This window comes from Drosophila takahashii, chromosome 2R, assembly GCF_030179915.1.
Source record: "Drosophila takahashii strain IR98-3 E-12201 chromosome 2R, DtakHiC1v2, whole genome shotgun sequence".
Taxonomy (NCBI): domain Eukaryota; kingdom Metazoa; phylum Arthropoda; class Insecta; order Diptera; family Drosophilidae; genus Drosophila; species Drosophila takahashii.
In genome coordinates this window covers 34366444-34392219 of record NC_091679.1, presented here as the reverse complement: position 1 = coordinate 34392219, position 25776 = coordinate 34366444, and the positions used below count along the sequence as shown (strand labels likewise).

Sequence of the window (25776 nt, the reverse complement as noted above, 5' to 3'; positions counted from 1 at the left end):
CAGATATGCAGGATAGACTTGTGCTTTGTACAACAGTAGCGCTCTCTCGCTGGATCGGGTCCGGAATACAATTATATATATTATATACACGTTCAGTGGCGGAAGGAGGGAACAATTGAAGACGAGAGCGGCTACTGTTCGGTAATGCATTCGCTGGATTTCGGATACACTGCCTCAAACTGCTTTGGATACTACTCCTCCGTTTAGCAATCAAATTGTCAACGTTCGCTAGATTATTAGGGGTATAATACTGAAGGATACTTCCATATAACACTTGTCTGTATAGTATGTACTCGTGTGGCTGTGGCATGTACTCTTGTGGTGCAGTTGCAACGCAAAGATAAAGCTGAATTTCGATTCATCTAACCTATGCACTAAACCCTAGTCGGTGGCCAATATAAAATTTAAAAAATAATTGCCTAAGCTTACTCGTATTCGTGTGTGTGTGTTTTCTTGTTCGTGTTTTTGCGTTGGCGTGTATGTTGCTATGCACCTTTAATGAACATTTTAAAATTCAACACTTAAGGCTACAACGGAATGTACAGTAAACAATTAAATAAATTAAACGGTAAAACGATATGCGTAGAATACTATACATAAAAGACAGTCACCGGTCCGGCGTGAGTTCCTTACGGATTGATGGCCCCGCTGGCGGGCACCTGGGCGTTCTGCCGCCGCAGATCCGACTGGGTGGTGGCCGTAATGATGGTGCCCACAATCAGCATCACGGCCATGGTTATGTTGGCGGCAATGTCTCCGAATGTGGTGAACAGCTCCGAGTAGAAGAGCGTGAAGCAGATGCCGAAGGTCTGGGCGGAGGCGTTTAGCAGGCCGGAGGAGGTGCCCTCGGGCTCCGGGAACGTGAGCTCGGCTCCGAACTCAAAGCCCACCGGCAGGTAGCCAGTCATGAAAAAGCTGCAAAGGAGTTGGTGATGGGGAATTAATTTTAGTAAACCTATCTATCAGGAATATAAAATTCTTTCTAAATTAAAAAAAAATATCAAGATAAATTACCGCGTGTTTCAAAAATAAGCCTCTATTTATTACCTTGATCAAATCATACTGATTTTATTCGCTTTAAAAAATGACCCTACACTTGTAATCTTAGGAACCTCGAAGTCTAAAAATGCCTTTTTTTCCAAATTACTGGCGACCAGATTCTTATATCGTTAGATAATTAAATTATTTGACAAGCGTAACTCTCTAAATTTTGAACCCCAAACTTTAAACAAATTTAGGATATTTATACCCGTTACTCGTAGAGTAAAAGGGTATACTAGATTCGTGCAAAAGTATGTAACAGCTAGAAGAAAGCGTTTCCGACCCCATAAAGTATATATATTCTTGATCAGGGTCACTAGCCGAGTCGATATAGCCATGTCCGTCTGTCCGTCTGTCTGTCTGTCCGTCTGTCCGTCTGTATGAACGCTGAGATCTCAGAAACTACAAAAGCTAGAAGGTTGAGATTTTCCGCACATATTCTTTGGCTTCCTACGCAGCGCAAGTTTATTTTAGCCGAGCGCCACGCCCCCTCTAACGCCCACAATCGCCCACTAACGATTTTAAAATGGGTCCTGCGCCCACATCTTTAAAGATTTCCGAGAAGTATAAATGCAATTTTGTTGTGTATATTTATACCTATCGAAATGTAGAAGACATTTTTCAAATCGGACCATTCATTAAAAAGTTATACGCAATCAAAAATTATATATCTATCTCCCTCGCACTCCCTTTAGCTGAGTTACGATTATTAGTCGGGACACCAACCCGACACAGCGTTCGCACTCCCTTTAGCTGAGTGACGGGTATTAGATAGTCGGGACAACAACCCGACTATAGCGTTCTCTCTTGTTTTTAACTGAGTTATAACTTAAAGAAGGCATATTCATAGACATAAAGCTACGTTCTAGAGCTGACAAAAGATCGACTGAAGTCGACTACAAGTCGATAGTATGCTTTGCGATTGTTCAGTCGATTTTCAGTCGACTACTATCGACTTTTTTTTAAATCAAGTAACGTTTGTAGCTTATTTCTATAGTTTAACTCTAATATTTCTTTATAAAATCCAAAGAATCTTTTAAATTATTTTCATTTAAAATGGAGAAGTTTTAGCTGTTTCCAAAGAAAATGGTAAGTACAACTAAATAATTTAATCAGCATAATCTATTAGTTTGGTTACGAGTAGACTCTCAAGAAAAAGGGAAACCGAAAGCTTCCGATGTTTGGAAGAGAATTATGAACATGTTACTTGTTTTAAACAAGAACGAATGGGTGTCTAGTAATTAAAAATTTGACTTTTATGTATATTTAAATGTACATACAGACTGATTAAAAAAAAAACACAACACTATTTAAGGCTTTATTTATTATTTACTTGGAATAGAATTGATATAAACTTTTCTTCTAATGTCAAATAACGACTAGTCGATAATATCGAAACAGTCGACTGAAATGCTGTCAAACAATCGACTGACTACACTATCGATAGTTTTGCAGCTCTACTACGTTCTATGACCACAACATCTATTTTTGATAAATGGTATGAGTTCGTTCTGTCAAAAAAAAGAAAAGAAAATTGTTTGTAGGTAAATTCTTTAAGATCAACTTACCCCAGCAGCGATGCCGTCAGATAGACCACCGCGATGTGACCCGTGTCCAGGGTGAAGGTGAAGATCCACATGCCCACCATGGACAGCGCGTAGACGGCCAGCGTTGTTTCCCTGGATTTTTGATGGTTTAACCACATTAAGTACCGCTCATTAAACATCGAGTGAGCCTCATTCAATTAATAACAACTTCTGCAGCTGCCGAGCTAAAACTTTCTCAAGCAGCCCCCACTCGCAGCGGGGCCACACGGCGTATGCGTAATGAGTTTCGAACATGCTCGCAAAAAGCCCTTCAGCCCTGTTTATTGTTGTACTTACTTGAACTTGTGCGTCTTATCCAGCACAATGCCCGATACCACGGAACCCAGCATGCCGGCCAGCACGATGCTGAGGCCAATTCGTCCGGCGTCCACCTCGTGGCCGGGATAATACTTCAGCACCACCTGTAAACAAATCCCAGCAATTAGCCCCCATTAACCGCTCATTAATCGAGTGAGGAGTTCGGCTCTTACCGGATTCAGGAGCGTGGAAATGGCGTAAAAGACGCCCACGTTTATGCCGTAGGACAGCAGTAGGAAGATGAAGTTTCGGTTGGTCATCAAGTTCTTCAGCGACTGCATGAAGCTGACTTGCTCCTCGCCGGAACTCTCCAAAAGTTGGGCCGCCTCCTGGGCGGCGGAGGGCGGAGTGGGCGGTTTGTCCTGGAAAACTGATAAAATGGAACGTTTTCATAACAATTATTATATTTATAATTATAGCTGTTTTCATTTATAAGGCTTTAGGGATTGTTATTACAGCTACGAAAAGTTGACAATGCTCTTAATTTACAGAAATCTCTAGACATTTTAGTAGTTATATGTTATATACTTTCTTTTTTGATGCAGATACTTCTTTAATATTTTCTTGTATTTAAATTTAATTGAGGATATAAAATGTGGTGGTGGTTAAAAACACATAAAAGACTCTCAGAGTTTATTGAGTGTTTACGTAAACTTTATCGGAGTGTTAAGTGTGGAACTGAACCGTATTAAAGACTTTTACTTACAAAAGACCATCAGGACTAGCAGGATGCTGGTGAGACCGGCCACCAAGTAGAACATCATCTGCAGATCACTGCCCACCGTCTCCAGATCCGGGGAATTTGGCACCAGCATGGGTGGCAGCACAAAGCCAACGGCCACGCCCAGCTGAAAGAAAGGAAAAGGGGGCGGATTTCTCGATTGTACACAAGTTGCTCAAAGCGGAATCTGTTTCCGGTTCCGCTGCTGCCTCTGAATCCGCTGCTATTTTTGCTCCTCTTCCGGACTTTCACTCTCTGCCCCCCGACCCTTTCGCTGGTGTTATTCACGCTGCAACTGTGAAATTGATTTATAGTGAGCCTGCTCCTTTTCCGGATCCTCCCCCTGATTCTCTATTGCCGTTGTGTTTTTGTTTTCGTCAAAGTTTGTGGCGCTGCTTTACGGGAAAAAAATAATAGATGTACACCCCGGGCGCGGCTGTGACAGCTTCGCTTTTTTCCGCACACGCCAATGCACAAAAGTTGAGCCATGCAATTTTTAGTTATTTTCCTTGATTTTTTGTACGGAAGACTGATAGGGTATCGTGTGGATTAAGCAACGGATGGGAAACAAATATTTTCTTCACAGTAATACCTCAATCAGCTTAAAATAAATAATTCGGCTGATTGGGGCATGAAACCTTAAAGTATTTTTAAAATGTAAATTCCGAAAAGATATTATAGGGTATATTTTAGTTGAGTATAGAATTTGTTCTGTATTTTATTTACCCTCTTTTAAAAAATGCTATAAATCGGTTTTAGTGGCACTAGCGGTATTTAGGGCCATGTGACATTTGACAGTCAGGAAAATAAATTGCACCATGAAAGCAATTTTATTAGCGAAAAAATTGAACCAAAAATTGGTATATTGGTTACCTTAAAACAGAAGTTAAAGCAATATAAGAATTTCAGGCAACCGTTTATCAGGTGTGGTTCAATTAATTAAAGGCTCACGGGAATGTTCCCGTTTTAATTGAATTGAAACACCAACCTTTTGTGTGTGCAAATAATCAGCCGAGTCCCAATTGTTTTTATTTAAGCGAACAAAAGAAATGTCAGCCCGGTTGAACAGTTCAGCTTCACACACAGTAAACCAAGCGAAGCTTTCGCATTGGCAATAACTTTTGGTTTGGACAAACAAAGGACTGAAATGCTGGAAAGGGGAAAACTCAATTCCCGCTGACGTTAAATGAAAACCTTTGGCAGTATTGTGACCGAACACACCAGATACCGATGGTGAAGCTGCAGGTGGTCCGTGTTCCAGATTGGGCCACCCACTTTGTGGAGCACGCAAACAGAATGGGGTTTTCCCTCTCGTCATCTTTACTCAAGAAAATTGTATTTCGGGCTGGTAGTTTGATTTTATGGCAGCTCAACTATCGAAGGATCAGGACTATCCCGAATAAACGGAATTTTTCTATTAATCTGGGTAAACCTTATCCCGCAGATTACTTGGGTAATCTTCCTTGACACCAAAAATCTGTGGAAAATGCGGATACATTTTATCAGGTAGAAAAACATACAAAGAAATACAATGTTTTAACACTTAAATTTCCCAAAAGAAATCGGAATAATTTAAATATTTGATTGAAGGAAAACCTTTCAGGATTAAAAAAGCTTCCGTTCAGAAAAACTCAAAACCTTTAAATACTATATATTTAATACCTACAATTCGGCAATGAAATGCAAATCCAAATTCAAGGATATTCCTGCCATATTTCATAAAATAAATATCAAGGATTCATTTTACAGGCACCAATAAATGTAAATAATTCCTTTCGATTCCGCAATAAAGCCAAGGGGATTGGTATAATCGAGTAAAAACAGAAATGTGATTTTCAAATACTCGGGCAATATGAGCCTGAGTAAATTCATAGAATTGCAACCATTTGAATAAATATATTCCGAGAGATGGGCCATAAAGCAGGCAGCTGCCAGGAGCTCATCTCCCCCTATTTTTTTTTGCGCCGACAGGCTTCCTTTGTTCCGGCTATTTGGGCTTTTACGAGGGAGCCCAAAAGGACATTCGAGTGGGACTTTCGGCTGCAGTCTGAGCCTCTCCATGGTATCGAGAATAAATATTTGGCTCGGAGAAGCGAGCGTCTGAGCCTCGTTTGGAGGAGGGACTGCCATTACATTCATTCGCCGGAATGTTCGCAGTCGGCCCTGGAGAATGTTATTTTCGACTTGGCGGCACAACTCGTTCCGGCCGTGTTTACATGACCATCCGGCAAAAAAAAAGCAACGTGCTAAAAAAATGGAAAAGGGGGGAAAAGAAACTGTGTTTGCTCAGCACTCTGGCAACAATGCTCCTCCGCCAAATCCGCTTCAGCTCGGCTCAGCCAGTCAGAAAGGCGAGATTTGGGGGCGGTGGGCGGTGGGTGGTTGGGAGTGCTCTGATCCAAGAGCGTGTGGTGCGTCGTCCTTGCCAGATAAGGCTGCCAAGGCGATTGGGGGGGTCTCCCCGCTTCCGCTTTCAATGTCACTCGGTATGTGGGCCATCTACGTGGCCCCACGCTGCGTTTTTTATGAAGGCTCTTTTTTTTCGGGCACAAGTTCGGCTTGGCATTTCGACAAGAGATTACCCGGGCTGGCTTTAAAGCCCTTCGCCATCCTTCCAACACCCATCCTGATCCACATCATCGTCTCGTCCTCGTCATCATCACGTAGCCCCACATTGTCACATCCCATTGTGACTTCCTACCTGGGACAAGCGGAAATTATAAGCCTTTTCATCTGCACTCGAGTGAAAGGCAAATATGACACGCAGGTGCGTTTAGGATGCAATGTGTCTTGCTGGGATGTCAGTGGATGTAGATGTGGATGGGGAGGTGAGAGGCGGCTGTGGATATTTGAGCCCCATATTTGCACTTGCAGTCCTGCCGCCCGATGTGCTCGTAAATCAACATAAAGAGCAAACTGTTCCACATCCCCTGGCCACCTCCGCCGCCTTTCGCCCTCCATTTCCCCGTTTTCCATTTTCCACTCTCCATTTCCCAGTGCCATTGTCATTCATCACAGCCGCACCTGACACTGTTGGCTAATGGCTAAGCAAGCGGCCTAATTGTTTTGCGGTGTTTAAGCCCATAACCTGTCGAAAACAAAAACTGCACTCACTTGCAAGGCTGTGACATTTGCCATTGGTTGCACAATGTTAGTTGTCATTAAAAATACACTCTTAAATGAAAGTATTTTAATTTGCTAATCCTTGGTTTTTGAAATGGTAAATCTTTCGGTAAAATATTATATTTAATTATTTGTAAAGGACGTGTCAGATGCTAGATAAATTTACTGTATTTTGTATTCAAACGTATTACAATAAAACAGTAATTAAATAAATACATTTTTATCTTTCAACTATTAAATCACTCGATAGAAACGTATTTTCTAGTTTTAGTCTAATAGTTCTTATTTATTCATTCCTTTATAAATTATTCCTTTTTCCAAAGAAAACATTTAAACATTGATTCTAGGGTTTTTATATGTTTAGAGCAAATTAAATTTTACATTTAATTTTATATTTTAAGTGTTGTTTTATTTAATTTATTTAAGTTTTTTTTTGAAAAAATTTAACTTAACTAAACACATAAAAATGAATAATTTTTAGACCAATCTATGGTATTGTCACTTTAAAAAATATATTTAATTTTAATTCTTTTGGAGAAACTTTTAAATTTAAATGGCACTGTGCCCTGCAAACATCCCTGCATTATTGTACCTTCACAATCTTCACACGTTTTCAAGGTAAAACAAGATTTGTACATCATATGGCTTAATTGGAAATTGGCCTTAACTCCATGAAGCAACTGAATAATCCATTTTCCCGTGTCGCATTCCAAATTTGATTTTGGTTAATGAAAATGTCTTCTTCATTGGCTTACTTATTGCAGTTTTACATTCCCATTCGGTTAAAAAGTCAAGTAATCAACTGGTCGGTCGGCCGCAATCTCGAGTTTTGCACTTGTAACCGCATAATGCATGTCACCTTACCTCAACCCATCTCATCTTATCCCAGGCCACCTTTTCTCATCTCCGGCCAACCCATCCACTGACATTTCAATTGTCCAGCCCCATTGGACGACCACAAGGTAGCCAGGCAATCACTTAAGCTCCGGCGAATTTCGGAAAGGTCATTTCGTCTGTTTGTCGCTGCTGAATAAATTGAACCTCTTTGCCGCTGGCCAGAGATGCGGATGCAGTGCGCCAAATTGAATCCACTCAAAGAGCCTTCCGCATGCATTACCATTGGGAGCCGTTGAGGCGGAAAGGGGGCGTGGCACGGGTCGACCCTGCCGTTGTCAGTTTTGTTTAACTTGTGCGGCAACTCTTTTGGGCAATTTCATGATTGCCTGGCCTGGCCAGGATTCACAGGACAGCCATAGCTGCAAAAATGTCAGAGCAAGCCACTTCCGCCCCACCGGAAGTGGGTCCTGGCCCACGTTCCCAGTCGGCCTTGCCCGACTTACTGCATCAATCTGGCAAAAAGGGGGCGTGCCGGCATTCCACTGCCTTTTCCGTGTTAATGCAAATTCAACGGCTCACTAACTCACAAGACAATGTTGCAGCGGCTTACATGGCAGCATCATGGCCATCGAAAGCGACTGCTCCTGGGACCAACTCACCTGGTTGCCAAAGACTCCCACGCTGGTGGCCGAGGACACCTGGTCGGGACCGAACCACACGGCAGCCAAACGGGCGGGCAGCGACAGGATGCACACCTGGGCCAGAGCCACGATCGACTGGCCGATGAAGCTCACATAGAAGAGCGACGGATCCACCGAGAAGACCTTGATCCAGGCGCCCACACAAGTGCCCACAATCCCCACCAGGGCGGTTATGCGGAGACCCTGTTGATGACACGCAAATAAAACAATGGAGGGCCATAAATAATGAGCAACGCAAGTGCTGGGAAACAAAGGGTCCCCCCTTTCAACTGAGAAAAACTTAAATCTAAATCCTTCAAAATCTTTAATTTATGATAAGAATAACATATTTAATGGTAACCAAACTAAATATTATTAAAATTATAAAAACAGTAAATTATTTCTTGACATCTAAAAACCTAATCAAATAATTGCTGTTTCTTTGAAGTTTCTTTTTAAAAAATTCTTTTTCCTTTTTAGATTTTATTAAAACTACATTTTTGTAAGCAACTAAATTATTTTAAATTATTCTTAGTATTTATGGTATTTAGCTACATAACAAATTTACTTTTTTTCGACAATTTTAACTACTTTAGGACCGCTTTTTCGTCCGCTTGTTAGATTTAAAGTAGGTTTTAAGCTTTGAATTCTTATACGTTATCAAAGTTTTATTTCTACTTTAATCCCTACTAAAATTTTTAATTTATTTCCATTTGTGCCAGTGCACTTACTTACCACTTTATCCAAAAACCAACTGCCGGGGAATATGAGCGGTATGTAGAGGATCATATAAATCATGGACGTCCAGTCCACCCATTTATCGCTGATGCCATAGTAGCTGCAGGAGGACAGAACGTAGTCGTGATTAGAAGGGGTAAACGAGGGGAAGTCCCTTGGCGGGAGTGCAGTTGTCGGCGAACGGGAAGTTAATTTATTCACCGCCATTCATTTGGCCCCACGCCCACAGTCAAGTTGTTTAATGAGCTTTGTGAAAACTTTTAACGAAATATGATGCACGATTTGCCGGAATCGGAATCGCACAACCGCCCCTCGTTCAACCCGTTCACTCACCGTGTTATTATGTTGTTGATGATGGTGTATTGTATCCACTGCATGGCATTCGAGGATGAATACAACACAAAGAGAGCGAGCACCGCCCAGCGGCGGGCGTAAACTTTGTAGCCTGGAAAATAGGAATAGAATGCGGGCCAGGTGAAAGTCACTTCAGAATGTAACAGGGCTTCCCATCCTGACTTAAGAGAAGAGCCCCATGTAGCTGCACCGGATTAACTGGATTAGGGGGCAGGATTACACTACTCACTTACTACTTACTCGGGCCTAAGGCCTCTTCCGAAGCCAATATCCATGCAAATGGAGGCGCCCACCCTCGCCCCATTATCATAATAAGTTGATCCGCCCTTTCTGTTTTCTTAGTTATTGCATGGCCTTAAGGGGATTTTTGGTACTTCTCTCAAGGTCGAACTTAAAGGCTTTCGACGTCAAAAGTTAGTAGGTACTTTATACAGCTAAAGATTGCAAAGGCGGTACTACAGAGCACTGTGCTCTATTTCAGTTATTATTACACATTTATTTGGCTACTGTTACCCCATATTATAAGTATTTTATAATTAATTAATGATTTTCATTAGTTCTAGAATTTAAACTAACTACCTTCCTTTGACCCAAATGGAACTTACAGAAAAACACAGAGTTACATTCAAATGAAGTGGAAAACTTTAGTTTTAAAGGCAAATAAGGGCACTCGTGACATTCGCTTTCATTTCGCTCATTTGTGCGCACTTTTAGTTTTCCCACGGGAGCCATTTGTGCGCCATGAAACACAAGCAAATATTTATGATTAAAATGTTTGATTACAAATAAAAGCATGGCATTACATACAAAGGTAAACGATGCGTTATTTGCGTTGCGAATTAAATGGCTTGTTTAAGCGCATTCGACTATATTGCATGCATTGGATTGTATATACTATATGGTCTTTGGTTCTATTTATATCCATCCTTTTTTTTTGTTCCAATTTGTGACAATTCAGAAGCGACGTCACTAACTTTTTGGCTTGCATGGCATTGAAAGTACAAAACCTTTGATGCCGTTCTTTATTTGTATTTTTCAGTTAAGGCACGTGTATGCACAAACACATACAGGTACAATGGCCGGGCATATGTTTACAATGCACAGGAAAAATTGTAAATAAAATAATAAGAAATTAATTAAATATTGGATAAGCCCAGAATTATCCTTTTAAAACTGTATTTAAATTTTATTAAAAAATTTAAAATTATTAAAGACAAAATAAAGATATTTCTACAAAATATTGATAGTTTTAAAACCTTTTCCAAAAGTTTACATTTCAAATTTTACAATTTCCAAAATTATTTATATTTTTTGCTTAAAAAAACCTCAAATTAAGATGTATTTTTGCCAAATGAATAATTTTTTTCAGTGCTGCTGGGACTGCTTTTAAGTGAATGTGCGGCTGTGGCTTTGGCAGGCTTTTGCCAAGTGCATTTGTGTGTGGTTGTGTGGTGCTTGGATTGCACTGCATACAAATGCCTGCCGCTGTGCACACCCTTTAATACAACCACCCACTTCCACAGACACCCACCCACACCACAGTCACAAACACGGCGATAGTATTGCCTACCTTGAGGTGCAGTTAAGCCAAAATGGTCGTTCATGTCTGACATGCAAAGTGCAGGTGCACAAAGATACATATATTTGTAAGGTAACTACCCGTGGCATGAAATGCAAACGATGCATGTGTTTAAGTAATATAACATTGCTACGGCATTGTTTCAGATGAGTGAATTGCGGAATTCGACTTTATACAGCTATCATATGGAATAAAAAAAATAAAAGTGTAATATTGTTTTTAATGCTTTTTTAATTAGGTTATAAAGTAGGCTTTTGTGCCACTTTAATATCTGTTACATGCCGCCAACTCAATTATTTCACTTCATTTCTTTACTATCTTAATTTAGGTCGTATCAAATTGATTAAAATCAAAAATTGTAGTCACCCCACATTAATAAAATGATTCTTTTTGACATTTTCAAGTGCCTTGTCAAACTCTACAGATTGAACTATTTTGATTAAAACACTATCCGAGTTATTGATCTCGAATTACTTTAAACTTTAAAGTTTAAAGCCTATACATCAATTCTTTCACCTCAAAAATGATTCCTTTTCAATGTTGCTACCTTGATTATCTCTATATTTTTCTTTACTATTTCTCTATCATAATAATGGTGACCATGTTACTTTGTGTTGTTATGGTCAGTTATGGCGATATATTAAGGAAAATAGTTTTGATAATTTGAAGAACTTCTCGTTCAAATACTTTTCGAATTTCTTCTATATGAAATTTTTGTTGAACTATGAACATGGTATATTAAAGTAAGCAAAAAATGTATGTGAAAACAAAACAAATATTTTTTCGTGATTTAGACCTTGCGAAACGTCCTCAAAGTTGGCTTAAAAATTACTCATACGACACGTATAACAGTTCGAATTTGATCTAAAAAAATCGTTCTCCCATTTCTTGTCTTGTCAAATTATGAATTTTGTTGGAATAATTGATAATTGAAATCTATGCCACCTTGATTAGAAAAACTTTTTGATCGAAGGCAACAGTGCGTATGGGTGATAAACTTTGAAGCCAATTCTCAGAATAAAACACGATTTTTTCAAAAATGCGCACCGTATAAGCGGGTGAGAGTAGGACCTTAAAAATGTCCATACAAATGTGGACCGCCCTAATGAGCAGGGTTCGGAAACGTGCTCGATGGGTGTATAATTTCAAAACTATTCATGTGAACTCACAATATTATTATAAGTTATTTACGCCCAAGTAAGGTTAGTATTTCGATTATTTGGATATTTTAGGAAAATGTAAATATTATAGTAAAAATGGTTTTTTGACTGACTTACCTTCGGCTGGGGCATTTTGTCCGCCGGCTGCCTTGGCCGCCTTGCCCTCCTTGTCCTTGGGCGTGATCATGTCTGTGGACTTGCTGGTGGCTACGAAGGTCTCGCTGTTTTCGGCAGCTCCACTGGCGCTGTGCTTCAGATCCATCCAGTGGGTGGTGGTGGGTGGTTGCAGGCGGCGCTACTTGCGGCTGGGACAGGTGTAAATTCTGTGATCGGTGGTGTCGTTAAATTGCTGTGGTGGCCGGCTCTCTGTTCTTCTCGGTGACAATCGGAATCACTCGGGGCAGTCGTGGTTGCTTAAAGCTGATTTTCGAAATAGATTCTGCAAGCAAGTGCAAAAGCAGGCAATAAATTGAATTAAATTGCTGCGGCATTTAAATTTAAAATGGAACCAGCCCCCTACGAATTTGCATACATCTATGCATGTATTTTGTGGTCATAAAAAGTAACATAATATTGTGGCTTACTATCCGCCGTCGTTTATGGATTAGCGGGAATTAGTTATGCTAATGAGGTTGTTGTGTGCTGACCCTGAACTTGGAAATTCTAGTTTCAACCTCACAAAAGACAGAGATATGGGTTACAAGGTGAGATTGGTTTGATCTGGAACAGCTGGTTAAATAACTGTGGCACTCTAAAAGCACTTGATGGAATTATTTATTTAAATATATGTTTTTCCTTATGAACAAATTGACAAATATTAATATATGTTGTATCTACAGCCATAAATCACCCACAATTTTTCCACTATCATAAAGTTTTTGTGCCTAATCTGAATTTAATAGGTTATTGTTGCTGTTAACCAGCTGTTAATAGATCAAATAGGCAAAAAGAGCTATAAATTATAGAATATACCTCAATAATCACTGACCCCCTTTCCATTAGCTTTTTGTGCCTGATCTGATTTCAGCTTCACCGAAATGCTGTGGTTTTGGGTAAACCAAACAAACGTAAACCCGATATTAATACGCCTTAATTAGCTTGTTGACTGGGGTGATTACACGCGAATTTCCCATCTGCTGCTGTTGTGACATTGCAATTTGCTTTAATAAAGCCATTGAATCAAATTTAAGCACGGAATTCACCCTCACGGCCACTTGTTGCTCTGCCTCTGGATTTTGGAATCCGGATTTTTAGATTTCTGTAGCTTCAGCACTCAGCTTTGGCTTTAGCTTTGGCTTGGGGCTTTGCCGAAATGCAATCAGCGACAGTTGACTGACTTTGACTGAATGCACCGCCAAATAAATTGAGTGGATTGGGATTGGAAATTGGAATGCCGGATTCCGGTTCGGATTCCGATTTGCATTTGGGTCACTATTTCGGTGTTTTATTTTCGCTGATAGTTTTCGTCGCCTCATTTGGCACGTGCATTTTCGCAATTGGCTTAATGTCATTAGTTGCAACGAGATGAAAATGTTTTTTGCTTTCGCAAAGAGACAGACATGTCGTGTGCACACAGTTTTTCCTCATTTCCATATCGGCTAATTAGATCGCTCATTCAGTGCTGATAACAAATGCCAACCAATTGAATTTCAAATGGTTAATCACCGCATTTAAATCAATTTGCCGCATTAGGTTTTCAAGCCCAGGGAGATTCCCCAATTGAGATTCAGTTTCGCACAATCGGAGGCCGCCTGTCGAGCAGAGATAATTGCCGACTTTCAAAGACCCTCGCGATAGAGTGGATTCTTCCCAAGCATTTCGGATCGCCATGAATCGCAAGAATTCGTATTGTTTGTATTTCTTTCGAACACTCAAGATTAGCGTCATAGTTGCTGCTTGCCCAACACAATCGGCGGGAGGTTGGTCTTCGTCAAGATAAATACTCGTAAATGGAGTGAACAGCTATATTGCCTGTGGTCGATGAGCGTGCCATTGCGATAAGACGGGTTCTAGACACCGGCTACACGAAGGGAAATCTATTGTTAAAAACAAAAAGAAACCGTAGAGATGCAAAACTTTAAATAATATGAGAGCTTGCGGTGTTTGATTTGATCACAGCAATTTAATTTAAACTGAATTTTAAGTAATTAAACTTTTGATATGAAACAATGCATTCAAAAGAGGATGATCATTTAAAAGTTTTGTCAGGCAAAATTAAGTCCAGTAAGTAGTTTATTAGGCTCAGTATGATTATTTCTTTATCCACATTTTTAGAAGAAGAATTTGTTTTTCGAACCATTTTTAATTTAGTAATACATTTTTGTCCTCTCTTCAATTTTTTATAATATCACTAGCTGTTGAGTTCACACTGATCTTGTCAGTTCTTAAAGAAGATTTCGACACATTTCAAAAATAGCCACTTGATGGAGGTCTTATTTTCAGATCTTCCGTGTATTTTTAAAACACTTCGTTTGTGAATTCAAAACTTTGGTTTTCTTTGTTTGTTTTCCCCAGTGCAGTTACATATGCAGGGGTTCCGAACCAACGTAAATAACTTCCCGAACTGGCTGACATCGGAAATTGACTTTCAACCGCCCACCTGCGCCAATAACACGCACGTACATTTTTGATGGCGATTTACACGGGGCCAATACTCGCAGTTTTCGGTTTACGGTGGGTCGGACCTCGCTTTTTTGAACCCGCCACTGTCGCTCTTCACCCACTTTGGCACTCTGTCTTGGCACGTTCTTCGTCGGCAACCACCGAGCACGGAGTAAGTAGTTAGTGGGCTCCGAACAGCTGATTAAGGTGGTTCTTATGTGGTGCTGAGGTACCGTGGTGCTGCTGAGCCACCGGAGAGAAGACGACCTACGGAGCACGCAATCGCGAACGGACAAAGTGGTACTGAAACTGATTTCGAAAAGCGCTCAACTCAACTCTCCGTCATAAACAGCAATGTTGATTTGCAAAACGCTTTCGGCTCGTTCACTTGTTATTGCGGCAAACAGCTGATTTTTCGTTGTGGCGATGACAACAAAGTAAACCAAATACCCTCACTTCGAGTGCCCTACGATTAAAGACATCTGTGATAAATGATTACGAACTATTTTGAGAGCCTCTGACAGGTGTTTGACTAATTTACAAGTACCTCGCCTCGATTTTAGGGCATTTGGCAGTCAGCGTTTATTATTGTTTTCCTTTCACATTATCGCCGAATCGAGTGACAAATATTTAAACACGTTTGCCAGGTCTCGAGTTATAAATTTTAGGTCGAGCGGTCGACCGACTTTTGGCAGGCACTGTGGGGATTCACGTACGTCTGTGCCAAGCGCACGGACACTCATTTCTGGTATCGCTTCCAAAACCAAATCCAGCTGTCGTGAATCAGCGTACAGGAATCACCTGCTGGATTGAACCAGGCTTTAAAACTCGATCTTACTTGAACTCAAAATTATTATGTCAAAAAAGACAGAAATATTCATTTGATTTTCTGAAATTCAAATCTGAATTTTCAAAAAAGGTAAATTCAAAAGAAAAGTTTTTTTTGTAAATTATTCAAACGTTATTCTAAAATTATTTTGATACTTTATGTTACCGAATGTCCCTTTTTTTAACTAAAGAATTTAAAAAAGAATTCATTGTTATCCATATAAAATACTAAGGTATATTAGGGCGTACAAATGTAGTAAAGCGTCGTTTTACGGAAACTTAACTGTGCCTAATTAGTTATTCGCGCATTCTAAATGAAGCGATTATTTAGTTCACCTTACCACTGTCCCCCTGTACTTGGGACACAATTGCATTTGCAATCCGTTTTAAATTTTCTGTTATTTGTTTAGCCCATCCCGCTCCTCCGTTGTGCTCCCCTTTTATTTTTTACCGACCGTAGCACGTGTATTTCTGGCTTCCCTCCTCTATTCCCCCCACTCTTTTTGCCCGACAGGTCTGTTCATATTTTTCATTTCGCTGTTTTTGTGGCTTTTATTGAATAATTTGCCTGCGGGAACTTCCACTTCCCTGGTGGGGCTCTGGTCGGGCTCTCCGGTCTGGTTTCGTATTCCAGACGACGACGGATTTGGCGGATCCGACGGTGCCCGCAGCGTGGTGGCGACGCCATCGCAGTGGCCGGGGGTCATTATTCGATTAAGGCAAATTATTATGTTTTATTATTTATAATACAAATATCAGCACAGACACGGCCAGACGGTGGTCCGAGATTCTCCGCGAGGGTTGGGGGGAAAGTGCTTCGTTTGTTTCAAGTGGGCCATGCACTGGCGGAAAAATCCCTACTACTTTAATTTATTTTTATAAATTTTATAAATATTTTACTTTTATAGAATTAACCCTGTCATGTTTTAGATTCATAAGGAAAAGATTAATTCATTTCATTTTTAAAGGGAAATTTTCGTTCCAAAGCCTTATTATGAAATCATTTCCAAAAATTCGTGAAAGCGATTAAAGATATTGATACAAGTATTTCTTTAGTTTTAACGATAACATATAATGTAAAAGAATTAAACAAAACTGAAAAGGTCCTTCATATTTTGGTACTATTTTTCTTTTCATTAAAATTTTGTCTCCAAAAAAACTTCTTTCAGAAATGGTTAAATTTTAAATAGTTTTAAAGTTAATTGTTTTGTCAGTGCAGAAATGCTTGGATTCCAGACTTATCGCAGTATTGTACTTTGTCACTGGGCTATGCGAATATTTCGCGGAACTCTCATCTGTTCCTACAACTCATTCGCCGATAATGACCTCGTAATTCAAGTGCTGATAAGAATTTAACATGACATTAGGCCGATTAGTGTATTAGGGGAGAATTACTATTATTAACCTATAGCAACTCGTGTTGCGGCTCCATAAATCCCGTTGATCGGATGATTTCCCCTGATTTTCCCGTCATGTGGAGTGGTCACGATTCAGCGCGTCAGGCTTTTACGAGTATGGTAAACAATCTAAAGTTTCCCTTAGACAACGTAATTAAGCAGACTATTAATGTGTTTAACTGAAAGCCTTTAATCGAGGAATATAAAGCAGGCTTTAAAGCTGTGATTTATTGAGCTACACTCAAAAAAAAATTTTAGAAAATCGCCTATGGATTTGCTTTACTGGCGATTTTTTTCTATATTTCTGGAATATTTCTTGAATTTAATGAATTTTGATTAATTGGAAGAAAATTTTCTTTACCAGTAGAAAATTTTTTTATTTTAAAGAAAAAAATCGCCAGTGAAGCAAATCCATAGGCGATTTTCTAAAATTCAGGGCGATTCATTTTCTGAGTGTACTTTATGGAGTTATGTACTTGTAATAAATCGAAGATTTAAAGTTCAATTTCAACCTTGAAATACGACTGATACCACCTGACACCCAAGCAAAAATATTCAAAAGATACAGAGACAGCGGACATGGCGTTATCCTGTAATTACTCGAAGGATAAAAAGGGAAAACGTAGCTGCAAACGGACTAACAAACTATTTGAATTCCACACAAAGCTTAAGTCAATCTATTATTCTGCTGGCAAAGTACCAACAGACCGAATGATACGGCCAACTGGGAGTCCGACCGCCCACTAACCCACCCACCGGGTTAGAGTTCACCCAGTTGCACCTCGTTGTCGGTAAAAGGCGCGAACGCAAGCCACGGTCTTTGGCGGAATCAACAAACGTATACGCTACTAATGGATTCTCGCTGCGCCACCCGCCCGTAATCCTTTTAGATCCCACCCCATTCCTAAGCTAACCCAATCCCAACCAGACCCACGCCCACATCCCTATCCACACCCACCTTGTCCACTTGAGAAGTGTGCAAAGCAGCGCCCGAGGGCCGATTGCAACATTTCTCATGAGCCACTCTGGAAACAATTGCATTCGAGTTCCGCCAGCTTTTGTCTTGATTTCACTTAAGCCGGGCAGCTGAATTCGAAATGCAATTTGTAGCTGACAAGTAGCCGGCGGACACAATGAATCGCGAATGCCAACGCAATCCTCGCGCCAATTAGGCAAAGGACCCGGGGAAAGGGAAATATTTATGCACCCAATTTGAACGTGAGCGCGTCCCACACCTTCTGGCCATTTGTGGCCGAGCTCGTTTAATGCCAGGCTCCAAATCACAATCATAATCAACAGGGGAAGGGGAGGGGGATTAGGGGCAATCTATCCCCGAGAGGAATCCGTTTTCACGCTTCGTTGAAGCGTAAGTGACAGGAAGAATCATTGGCCCAATATTAGGCGTACACAGTAAAGTCTCTAAAGGCTGAACTAAACCCTGGATTTTAAAATCTAAATATAACTCTATTTTCTGAGACCTTGGACTTTTTTGTACATTGTGGTTATTTAAAGTTATTTTCTGGAATATTTAAACATTATCCCTATTGAAAAATCTTTAAAAGCTTTTATTACAATATATAATTTGCCCTAATAAAATATTAAACCCATGCAATATTATTTTAATATTTTAATATTATATAATAATATAATATTAATATTATATTTTAATAATATATTTAATATTTTTTAATATTTTAACCATTTAATTAATTTACATAAATTACCCCTCAGCATTAGGTTACTGTTAAATACAATTTCAGAACTTTTTATTCGTTTAATGCCATAGCCATTTAATTTTTTTCCCAAGTTACGGGATATTAATGACTTGGGAAGCCCGACTGTATTTCTAAATGTGTGTTTGTGCTTTGAGGGATAAGTGGTATCCTGGCTCTTTATGTGGATGCCTCGCCTCAGTGCCTCACCGTCGGGCGTCTCATTAATGCGTCCTTGCTAAAGCAGGCCCAGCATTTGTCAGGCCCCTCTTAATCCCTGGCAAATCGCGTAATTATATACGTACAGAATATCACACAATACCCATGCACCCCCTCGACGTGCGGCCGCCTAACTGCGAAATAATTTCCGCAACATTTATTTATTAATTAAAAAATTTGTGCCATTGACGAGGGGGCTTACGACTAAGCTAGATAAATTACCATAAATTGTATTTTATTGCCCAAGTTCTATGTAAATCACAAAGAGAATAGGCGACGAGGAGCTTTTGCAGTGGGCCGCAAAATACCGAAAATGTGTAGCATACTTCGAGCGCATTGTGAATTTCCTATTATCAGGCGAAAAGTTTTGGCCGCAGCAGCTGGAGCGTTCTTGTACCCTTTTTTATGCCTCGGCCGCATGCTGCGGTCCATTTGAAAAGGGGGTGAAATAGGGTTGGAATAGGGTTGGACTAGGGTTTTAGTAGGGAGGTGGCCGCCTCGGCCGCAATTATGCAATTTTCGCCTGGTATCTGCGATTAGTGTGCAGTTTTGTTCGGCTTCTGCGGCAGATGCGTTTTTAATTGCATCAAAGACGTACTTCCTGTCCGTTCCTGGACGCCCCGGCCTTGTCAGTTTCCTAATTGGACATTTGTAATTAACTTCACTGGCAGTCACTGGCTTTTACTATTACTTTTTTACATTTTTGCCCTGTCCTCTTTCCACTTTGGCTCATTTCTCACCGTGCAGTTGGCATTTAATGCAGTTGACTCTTGTCCCTCAGTTCCCCAACTGCTTTCTCGGTTTTTTTTCTGGGTTATTTATGTATCGCTCGTTAGTTTTCGGCGGACTCTTATTTATCGGCTGCCCCGAGGAGGTGGACAAGGTCGGATTTGGTTTTCCCCAGCCAAGGGTGGGTGGCTAACCCCAGCCCTCTGACAAATGGCCGGCAACAAAGGGGTCTAATTGTCTCCAGTTTGTCATAATTAAGCCAACTAGAGTGCACAGAAAGTGCATTCTGCGGCCAAGTGGCAAGTTTAGCATTCATTTGTGCTGCCCGCCAGGAAGTGGCCTACTTTCCGCTCGACCCAAATCAATAATTTTCCTGGGCCCTCTATGGCCCATTAAAGTTGCAAGTCTTGGGCTGTGGCGCAGCTCTCGAGCACTCAATTTACTTGTCGAAGGCGTTCGCCTCCCCGTCGGTTCACCTCAGCTTGCAGCTATTTTGGGCACATCCTTGAAAGGTGGCAATTGACCTAAACGATAAATAGTTTGCGGCTGGCTGAGGATGGTGTTGAATGCAATTTATTATGTTTGGAAACCAAGCGTCAAGTTCTATTGTATTCTAGAAATGGCAAGTTGACAGCTTGAACTTGTTGCCCCCGAATAACTGGGAAAACCTCTCAGTTTCGATTCATAACTTTTTGTTAACTTATTTTGGGGGTAGGAAAAATTAACATTTCAATTAAAATGAACTGTTGTTTGTAAATGGTGAAATAATATATTGAAAAGGGCATACAAAAATGAATGCAATATTAAGTATACGCAAAAAGTAAATGGTCAGTACTGAATATTGTATATTATAAGAATATTGTTTAAAAAAATAAAATAAAATAACATATCACATATGTATATATGCATATATTATTTTTCATATCATTATTATTTCTTAATTATTTAATTTATACTTTACACTTGACTTAAGCGTGCTACTTATAAGGCGTATACCAAGAGGAACTTAAAACTATTTAAATAATGTAGGTAATTCTTTGGGGAATAAAAAGTAATTTACGAACAATCTTCAACAAACTTCACGTTAAAGTTTGTTAGGAAAGCACGAAATAAAAGAATGCTGTGAATAACCACTCTTATCAAGGACCCTTTTTTTTATTTCGACTTAAGATGTCAATTAGTTTTGCAGCAAGTGTTTAGAGAATGCTTTAATTTGGTTCTGAATGCCAACCAGTTTACTTGATATCCTGCCCGATTAAAGGTGAGAATGAGAATGAGAATAGATGGCCCTGGGCCAAGTGCCTATTAAAGCTAAAGCCGTAATGAGCTTAAGCATTCAATGCTTTGGTTCTGTATTCTGGGGCTTCGGTCTGCTGTGTTGTAATGGTGTTTGTGCGAGAGTGCTTCAGTTCAAAAACCTCCAAACATTACGTCACAAGCTCGAGTCCACACAGACGGGGAGGCAGAGGCTGTGGCGCACACATTGAAAAGTGCTGCGGGCCAGACACCAATACCAACACACAGCAGGCAACATTCGTGGCATGTGGCATGTGGCATGGCTGCTGCTCTCGCAAATCTTTGGCCTGGCTGAGCTTTGGACAGGGGCAGCTGTGTGGGTTAAGAGCGGCAAACGGGGGAATCGGGAAACGGGGGTTAAGGTGATGCCTTTCAGTGTGTCTGTGCTTTGCAATTGTCTAGCTTTGCTTCTCGGGGGTTGACTCTGGGTTATGGTCTCTGGGTTTTTGGTCTGGGGCAACACAGAAAATATAAAAATGTGAAGACACCTGGATCTGTTTTTGCTGGCGGAAAAATCAATTTATGGATTTTAGTTTCGTTCACGTTTGTTTTTATTTTCGCTGGCCTCATCTCCTCCATGCGACACGTTCGCGCCTCTTGAGCCCCTTTTCAGTGCGTCTGGCAGCTTGTTGATGCCACAAGCAAAAGGAGTGCCTTTGGTAATGGAAGGTCCCTGCTCGGGCGCCACTGCACTCGGCAGCGCACACTCCACCACTCGCAATTAAAGCAATTTCTTTTAATTGCAATCAAATGAGACGAAAACGCTTGCTGCACACGCATTACTTACCCTTTGCCGCGTCCTTTACTCTTCACTCTTCACTCACTTCCCTCGCAGGATGCAGGATATAGCCGGAAATCTTCGGTTGGCGCGCTAAAATGAGTTACCGTAGCTTTACAGTGGCGACTGACGACCTGCAGATGCGTTTGTGTGCATTTCGTGGGGGGAAGGAACAAAAGGGGGCGAAATGGAATTAATTTATTAGAAGGTCTAAGAAAACTGCTTCAATTCACGGCACTGCAAACTTCGTCAACTACGACCCAAAACCCACACGTACTTGGGCACTTTAAATATTGGCTCTGCACTGCAAAAAGTTCCCTCCTTTTTCTGCGGATACTGCTGCTGCTGTTGCCTTGGGCTTTCAACACTTTGGGGAGGAATCGCTGAACAGGACTACTGGAATCCTATTGCCTCGGTCCCTTTTATATGTCGGGCGCTTGCGATCCACTCGCAGCAATCAGCTGGCTAGGATGCTGTGGAGGATGTGGATCCTGGCTGCTCTCCGGACTTCCCACTGCGCAGGTACAAACAAAAAGCGGCTGCAGCGAGCTAACCGAAAACATAATTAATATTTAGTGGTTATTTCAACGGAAATAATGAAATTAAATTCGCAATAATAAGCACTCATTTAATCAGCGATTTAATGTGCAGATGCCTGAAAGTCTGCTAAGTGTAACGTCATATGTTGGCGCGGAATTAGGGTGACTCGCTTTCAGTGGCGGGAAGATAAATCAGCCACTTGTTGCTATCAGGCTTTTCTGAAGTTGGATGACAGGGGTTTCCATAAGTTTACGAAGCTTTTGACAAGTAATTGCAACCAATCATAGCTTATGAATACGTATACTTAATATGAACACATGCAAACTTTTGTCATGTTTTTATTAAGAAGTTTATGAGAAAAAAACAAAATTGTTTCAAAATGGTTTATTTAGTGGAAAAAATAATATAATTTTTAAAAATTGATAGGGGTCACAAATAAATATAATGCCTCTTAGAACTATTTTAACAATCCAAGCTACATATTATTATTTTTTTAAATCAACCTAACCTTTAAATCTAACAAATCTATTAGCCTATATTTTTAATTGGGTATCAAAATACAATTAAAATTAATTCTTTGGACCTACTTCACAAGACTCGAAAGTATGGAAATTTGCATAAAACCATAAAATTATCCGACGCCATTTGATTGATGCAAACGAATTACTCCACATGGCCCTGGACATCGAAAGTGGTTGCTGGCGGTTGATGAAATGCTTTCACCGATCGAAGCGCCAGCGAATTTAATTGGCCACTGAATAAACTTCTTTGATATGGAAGATCGGTCCCACGTTTCGACCATAAACAACCGAAACCATGGGATATAAACAATGGCTTGCAGGGTGGCTAACACACCTCTTCCTCACTCACTCACTCACTCATTCACCCATTCGCGCATTCATTGATGATTATCTTAACGGTTTCCAGAGGTTCTGCGCCTTTTATCTCTCGGCATGATGGCGAGGTATTTTGATGTGAATGTTGAGCAGAACGGAAAGTCATCTCTTAATGCACCGCACATTTTTTTCTCCTTCCTGTTCTGGCTTGCGTATCAATAGCAGCTAAAAGAGTGCGAAAAATTGATCAAAATAAAGGTGTTGAGCAAAATTCCAAAGATAAAAGTTTCGGTATGCTGGCTTTATATTGTTATGGAGTGCACTGCAAAATAAAGGTGCCTAAAGACCATTACAAATATTTCTTTTATTTCAGTCTTAAGTAGTTTTACAGAAATGAAATTTTTACAAATAATTTTAAATTGGTTCTATAAATAAAAGAGAACACAAATCTGAAAATTTTACAAAAGAATTCTTAATTTTATATAGTTTTAGGATTGATATTTATTATATTTTTAGGAATCTTGCTGAACTTTTTCCTCAGTGTGTCGCTTGTTGTTCCTCCATCTCAGGTGAGTGTGTCAGGTGCAATGCGCTGCCTTGGATGGCGTAGCAGGAGTGTCGGCGAAAAACACATAAAACGAAAAGAAAACGCAGACAAAAATAAACTCTGCAAAACCCGACTGGCCCATGTATCAAATGTCTTTCAAAGGTAGTTAAACGCTTCCTACTCCACGCAGCGTTCCAAGTACCAAGTACCGAGGTGGGTCAAAGCGGGGCAATAAACATAAACCAGGCCCACTCCGCCCCTCCGTCTCTCTCGCACTCCAGAGGCCCCGAGATAGGGTACTACCCAAATCGGCTGGCCGGCCCATAAACTATTTATAGCCGTCTGTCTCTACTTTCGCGAGACTTCCTTCTAACTGACTAACTGAACTTGTGTAACCGAATCTCCAGTGGTCAGTTTCAGTCACAATCTCCATCCCAGACCCCCGCCCCTTTCTTCAGCCTCTTTCATCGGCTGTCACTCCCCCTCTGTCTTGCAATCTCCCATCTTCAATTGCTTCCCTATGCATACAAATTAACGTTTTAGCACACGTCGCGCTAAGTGGAAAAGTTGTACCGTGCAAAAAGGCTGACAGGAAGAAAGAATGCCGAAGAGAGGGAGAGAGAGCAGAGCAGAAGAAAAAACAGACGGGAAGAAAGCAGCCAAGAAAAAGTTAAGCACTTGGGACAACAATTGGACGCCATGGAAATGCTTAACCCACTAAGTCTGTAACAACTTCAGAAGATCTGAAAAACAGAGTATTAAAATATGTTACTTTTATAAGCAAATTATATTTTCTATAAATATTAAATATTAAATATAAAAATTAACAAGTTATTTAGTTTTAATTGAAACATTAAAGTAAAAGTTGGTTACTTTTATTCTTTAACAAATTATTTGAATTGTATAGAAACTTGAAGGGTTAAATGTGCACTCCCTCCGCAGAATCGCACTTTCTATGCCCTAGACTAAACCCTAGTCGAACTTGAAATCGGAACCCGTTTGTCAACCCCCTCCCGAAAAACAAGTTCTACCCCCAAAAGCTGATGCAAAATATGTGGAAGAAGAGTGCAGAACAAAAGTTTGCCGCTAAATTTCTGTGACAGCTGTTGAGCAGCAACAATAAAGAGAGCGAGCCAAGCGATATAGCATTCATCGGAGAGCATTCGAATGCCCAGAGAGAACCGACAACAAACGGTAAAGCTAAGGCAACCGAAGTTGTTGTAAGCCAGACTCGCAGCTCAAAAGTTTGCGGCTCTCCGCTCATTCGCGTTTCAACCTTCTGCACAAACGGAGTGGCGCTCGAGATCGGAGAGTACGTGTACTGGCTATATAGTGTACGATCTTTACGAACCTCTCGGCGATAGGTGAACCCCTCGAACCTCGAGCCTCGAACCCCCAACTCCGAATCACGAACCTCAAACCTCGAACCGTTGAAGCGGGACCTCGAAGGGCAGACCTCTGAGCCTTGTCCCAAAACCGAAACATTTAAGTGCGACTGTGTTTGTGAGAGCCCTGCACTCCTGCCACCAAATAGGCACTATATCTGTGTATATATAATGGGTCACTGGAGCGTGCGATATGCCCAAAGTGACAGCAACAACAACAGCAGCTAAACATGCGACTCATGCGCAAAGCAAATGACAAATAAACAAAAAGCCAAAAGCGACAAACGAAAAACGGAAAGAATAAATGACAGTGGAGGGGCCCAAAGGGTGACCAGGTGACCGGGCGGACAGGTGAACAGGTGTCAATGTCAGCCCAAAACAAAAACATTGCTGACACAGTACAAGATCGAAAAAGTGAACCGATTAAGAAAAAAGTTATTAAACAGTTTTTAGATTAATTAACACACCCAAGACTGTAATAGGTTCATTCAAAGTTATACCAAAGATTTAAATTTATTTCAATACAAAGAAAAAATATAAAAAAAAATAAAAGAGTTGTAATTATACAGCATTATAAAGTGACATTTTAAGATAAAGAATAGTAAACAAAGTAAATCATAGCAGTTGATGTGACTCAAAAGATGGAAAAACAAATTATTTAACTATTTTAAGAATTTGAATAATCACAACAAGGTTAATTACAATCAGTCTAGAATTTCGCAGAAGTTTCTGAATAGTAAACAAAGGCCTTATGAGTAAACAATTATACTA

The 25776-nt window shown here is 40.3% G+C and overlaps 2 protein-coding genes and 1 long non-coding RNA gene across 6 annotated transcripts in view; 2 read left to right on the top strand and 1 right to left on the bottom strand.

The window, feature by feature from the left end:
* Positions 1-462: 462 nt before the first annotated feature.
* Positions 463-21806, bottom strand: HisT (Histamine transporter). 4 transcript variants are annotated; one of them, XM_017159402.3, is made up of 10 exons: positions 21707-21806; positions 12255-12576; positions 9378-9489; positions 9042-9144; positions 8286-8510; positions 3652-3793; positions 3119-3315; positions 2925-3049; positions 2610-2720; positions 463-915 (listed from the first exon to the last, which is right to left on the bottom strand). In XM_017159402.3, the coding sequence occupies exons 2-10, from the start codon at positions 12397-12399 to the stop codon at positions 630-632; spliced, it is 1446 nt and encodes a 481-aa protein (XP_017014891.2). In that variant the 5' UTR covers positions 12400-12576; positions 21707-21806; the 3' UTR covers positions 463-629. The 4 variants fall into 4 exon arrangements, with proteins under 4 accessions (XP_017014891.2, XP_017014894.2, XP_017014895.2 ...); XM_017159405.3 differs by lacking the exon at positions 21707-21806 and adding an exon at positions 15286-15485; XM_017159406.3 differs by lacking the exon at positions 21707-21806 and adding an exon at positions 14760-15165.
* Positions 2608-3315, top strand: LOC138912063 (uncharacterized). Its single transcript, XR_011417709.1, has 2 exons — positions 2608-2749; positions 2805-3315. It is a non-coding gene; the product is annotated as an uncharacterized lncRNA (long non-coding RNA).
* Positions 21807-24824: 3018 nt separating the features above from the next.
* The window catches only part of M7BP (Myosin-7a binding protein), a 32818-nt gene continuing 31866 nt past the window's right edge, over positions 24825-25776 (top strand). Inside the window, exon 1 of the mRNA XM_070213198.1 lies at positions 24825-24932. The gene's annotated coding sequence lies outside the window, so the exon portion shown is untranslated. The remainder of the gene's footprint in view (positions 24933-25776) is intronic.